Source organism: Nannochloropsis gaditana (assembly GCF_000240725.1).
Source record: "Nannochloropsis gaditana CCMP526 unplaced genomic scaffold scaffold013, whole genome shotgun sequence".
Taxonomy (NCBI): Eukaryota; class Eustigmatophyceae; order Eustigmatales; family Monodopsidaceae; genus Microchloropsis; species Microchloropsis gaditana.
This window is the reverse complement of record NW_005803940.1, coordinates 115,259-119,925: the sequence shown is the minus strand read 5'-3', so window position 1 is coordinate 119,925 and position 4,667 is coordinate 115,259. Positions and strand designations below refer to the sequence as shown.

At 45.8% G+C, this 4,667-nt stretch overlaps 1 protein-coding gene across 1 annotated transcript; it reads left to right on the top strand.

Moving 5' to 3' along the window:
* Positions 1-1,916: 1,916 nt before the first annotated feature.
* Positions 1,917-3,013, top strand: NGA_2080600 (zinc finger family protein). Its single transcript, XM_005856266.1, has one exon. It carries the CDS (start codon positions 2,275-2,277, stop codon positions 2,881-2,883), a length of 609 nt encoding a protein of 202 aa, XP_005856328.1. The 5' UTR covers positions 1,917-2,274; the 3' UTR covers positions 2,884-3,013.
* Positions 3,014-4,667: the final 1,654 nt, after the last annotated feature.

Below are 4,667 nucleotides of genomic sequence, written 5' to 3'. Positions count from 1 at the left end.
GGTGAGGTCCATGTCTTCTTCTTCATCGTGCAGGACGAACACACGCTCGCGCTCGTAGATGTTAGCCAGGTGGATTGGCCTGTGGGAGTCAATCACGTAACAAGTCAGATTAAGTCGATCCCATGGCAGGAGATTAGTCACATTGACAATGGCCCCACAATTGATAAGCACGACGCTTCGGATGTCATTGTTGCTCTCGCTTAAAGCCCGCAGCAATGCAGAGGCGTGCGAATAGCCGGAGACGGGTACCAGCGAGTATGCCACATTATCCGTCCGCAGCATGTGCGTCAAAATACGACAGGCACATAGTCCGTCTACGTCTGCAGCAACAAGCACAAGCACTGTGCATGCCCTGTTTTAAAGGAGCAAAGTATTGTGAAGGAAGAATACACGTCATTTTAAAGCTCAGCGAGATTGGATTTCAGAGTAGCATATTTGCGTTTGTAGGGACTACATAATGTAAGAGCGCCTGTCTCCACACACAGAGACCCTTTCTTGGTATATTTTATAATAAATAATGAGTAAAGAAAGAAAGAAATAGATACGTGTCGTGCGTCGATTGGGGCGCGGAGGGATACGCCAGGTGCCATCATAGCTCTGCTTCCCGAAAGTAATAAAATAGAAGAAAAACATCAACCCATAAAGAAAGCTTACCCCTCAAGCGCATTTTCTCGAATATGCTGGTAAATGTCTTCAAATTGATGCAGGAGCATGGCTCTTCTTGGGGGAGAGGGGATACGCGAAGAATTAGTAGGATCTTAAAGATGGCGTGGCGTCCCTCAGGCTGCCTAGTCAGCCCAGCAACCATTGCCACTTTTCGCAGGCCAATCGTGTGGTGTAGGCTCCTTCATGAAACGTGGATGCCTTGACGCGGCTCTTTCACGAAAGCCCGCCGACCGAAAACAGCAACTCAGAGCCTTTGTCGGCGAGGGAGGGCGGGAAATGATGGGCGGGCGAGAGGGTCGGTTTTCCTGCCTCGCCGTCGCCAGCTTTTTTAATGAATTTTTTGGAAAAAACATGCATAGCCGGTGGCTTGAAGGGATCGATGCGAAAATTATCATGAAATTGTCTGGAGAAAAACAAACGAGTAGTCCAATAAAGCCGATTTCTTCTCCCCCTGCAGCTTTGTTTGGACTTTTGAGTGGCATCGTGACACGTCATGGTCTTCCCCCTTTCTTCGTAACTTGGTATTCTTCAGTACGTCCTTTTCATGCGCCACTTTTGTGATATCAGAATGACATAAAAGATACAACCTCAACATTTAAATGTAAATAATGACGGTGAAACAATATATATATCTCAAAGCAGTGATCTGGAGTAAGTACTCACTCAGACTGGAAAAGCATCAGCCAAGCAAGTGGCATGTCAGAAGCAGTCCTCAAGAATATTGAGAAAGAACTGCCCAAACTACAGGCTGAGCTAGCAAGTATAAAAGAAGCTGCACCCAAATCTGAAGCTTTGGTGGATCTTATCGATCATATTGTCAAAACGCACGAGCCATTTTACGAAAGTGCCATTCCCAAAAACCCCTGGCTCAAACCGGCCACCGGCCCCTGCTGCTGTTTGCAGTAAAACGAAAGACAAAGTCGATAATATTCACCAAGGCATAACAATCCAAACTGAAACAATAATACGAGCATCAAATCAAAGAGGAGGGAATTCCGATCTCGGTCTATCGACAAGCCGTCAAGGAAAGCTCCGTTTTGTGAGAATTTCAAGCGGCAGAGCTACATCTTGGGTCTCGCGGACATCCTCTGGAATAAATCTGTGCGCATGACTACATAATGTAAAGAAAACGACAAATTAAGGCCTCAAACCGAGTCATCATGGCATTGAAGCCCACGCTTGACTCTCTGCCTTCTATCCTTTTGTCCCGTACCCTGCGAGAGACTTCTTTTTCCGCGAAAACCTGGTCGCTTAACTTCAACGCTCAAGCTCAAGTCTTGCAAAGCTGCATGCTCCCCAAAGAATACTTTTCCTTCCTCATCAATCGCGTGTAAGCCTCGTTGACATTACAACATCATCATAATCTAACAAATGGAAGGTGAGATAACCCGAAAATTTCTTCAAGCCTTTGTCTGGCCTCGCCTTAGTAGATGCTTCCCGGTAAAGGCTTCACAGCTGTGCAGTGTACTACGTGTTCATGGTCTTCTTTAAAGTTGTACTGCATACATGCGACTCGTTTTTTGGGGTATTCTTCACACTCTGCTCCATTAAACTACGGTACGATACACTAGTTGCTAGGGCTGGCACCCATTTGCATTTTCTGGCATTATGTGGATTTTGATCGTGATCATAAGTGCACTGAGCGGGGCGGCGTTTCTGTACTGGCTACGAAGTCGCCTTCAATGCGGGATTCAGCGCCGTGGTGATGATGCTGACATGCTATCGTTTCAAGCTGCGTGCTCCCACGCTCTGAGTGGCGAATGCTTTTCGTGGTATCGACAGTCTCGTACATCATCGCAATCATCATTTATTACTGGGAGAAGAAGTGGTGGAGTACGCCGATTGATCGGACATCAGATTGCAGTCGAGGAGGGCATTGCGCTGTCTCGCAGGGGCACGGATTCTTCCCGGCTGCAACTCATGTTAATGGATCGGGATTTCTCAAGCGAAGACTACGAAGTTTTATCACGGCTGGATGAGGATGAACAGGACGCTTGCCACTTGTTGGGAGCAACCGATGCAGAGCTGGAACGACTACCCACGTACATTGTGGATACAGAAACTAAGCTAAACAAATGCTTCATATGTTTAAACGACTTTTTGAAAGGCGAAGTTGTTAGAATCTTGCCATGTCTGCATCAATTTCATCAATCTGAGTGCTGTGATCCGTGGTTGAGACGGAAGATGGAGTGCCCAGTGTGCAAATTCAGGCTATAGCTCGTGCACTTTAATTGCCACTTGCGCAACTCTCGGCTACGTATGTAGCTGTTTAAGAAAAGCCTGATGCGTGCAGCAAAGAACCCTCTGTAAAATATATCGAAATGAAATAGCATATGTAAGTAAGACATGTATATCGACTATGGCCAATTTGACATTTGATCAAAGTAAAGATTGGTTATACATATATATATGTATATCTTATATGTATATATAATCATATATATAACAAAGCAGTCAGACAGCGAGTTTTTGGGGAGGCTTTAAATATAATCACCAGCCGTTTTAGCAAACACTTCCGCCTTCAGCTCTTTGGGCCTTCTCACCAACCGCTCTACTTCAAGTCGAATGACATCTCTCATTCCTACGCCCTGTTATTATTTGCATTGTCGTCTCGCATGATCTCGCGTTTAAAGAAAGGATTTTGTGTAAGAGACCAGATTTCACACTCTCCTTTCAAGATGTTACTCATGCTCGCGTTTGCATCGCTGTTTCGACGGCAGCGGTGCTATCCCTCCAACTTTTGGATGACTTTCGTAGCCCCTTAACCCATTTTACAACACTCTTCAGCTCAGAATCAAAGTTAAGGGAGCCTCGATCAAACTTCATAGGCAGCATGTACCGAACCAGAACATAAGTTATACGGAGGACGAGGTGGGACGTGCAGAAAGTTCGACAGAATAACGCATTCGCTTTATTCCAAAGCTGTGTTGCCAGCTGGGTCATCCATACTTTGTCATTTAACTTGCTTTCTACTATACACGCGTTTATTTGTGGCCTTTGGTATTGCTCTCCTTCTCCGCCTCATGATGTATTGCCAGCTCATCCTCTCCTTTATATCGTCTCCTTCTACACACCCATACTTCGATCAGCTCATGAAAACCCTCCAATACGCTCAGTCTCTTGCGTTTGATAGGCTTTATTGAAAAAAGCTTTCCAAGCTCTTTCACGAAGTGTTCTTGCAGCGCCTTGTCTCGCTCTTCATTCCCTAGTAAGATTGTGCTCCGTGGGCCTGACACAGCGCTTGTAACATATCGGTGACGCTGTGAGAAAGCCGCTCAAGACATCAAGGGTCTTTCAATCACCGAAAAACGGCATTTGTAATCGAGCGTAAAGTGAATTTCGAAGGCGGGACTTCGTACCTGAGAGACTGAAGGAAAGGTTCTACTTGAGCAATGTCGTAAATACAATCAGCTCCCAAAATTAAATCGTAAGGTGGCTGAAGGCCACAATCTTCGGGAGCTTGGCCCCATACATACTCTTTCACTTGCAAGTCAATTTCACGTTTTCCTGTGTCGGTAGTGAGGAGAAGGCAATCAAGCCAGTACCTAAATTTCTGATCGCGCACCGACAAGTCGCCTCAAAGCGAGTTGTGCAAGATATTCTACGGAAGAGAGCAACACGGACATCTTCTGCACGAAGTTGAATGTGAATTTTCTTGCCTGCAGCCACGCACCGTCCTGTAATACCATGCTGGGGATGTATTGAGCATTCTTCTGCAGGTAAGGGAGGACCGAACCCAAATCAGTCAAAGTAACCTGTGCACAGTTCTCTTGTAACGCGCAAACGATGCCTGCCAGACCTAAACCGGCTGAGAAAAGGAAGAGTGAGAAATGTCAGCGAAATGCAGGAGCACATTAAAAAATAGCAAGTGGAAATTACTATGCAAGTATACCTACCACCCAACTCCAAAACTCGCAGACAATGCTTGCTTTTGTTGAAGAGACCCTTTTCTTGCTCCAAGTACCTTTTATGGATGTTGTTATCCAGATTAGGCAACGGGG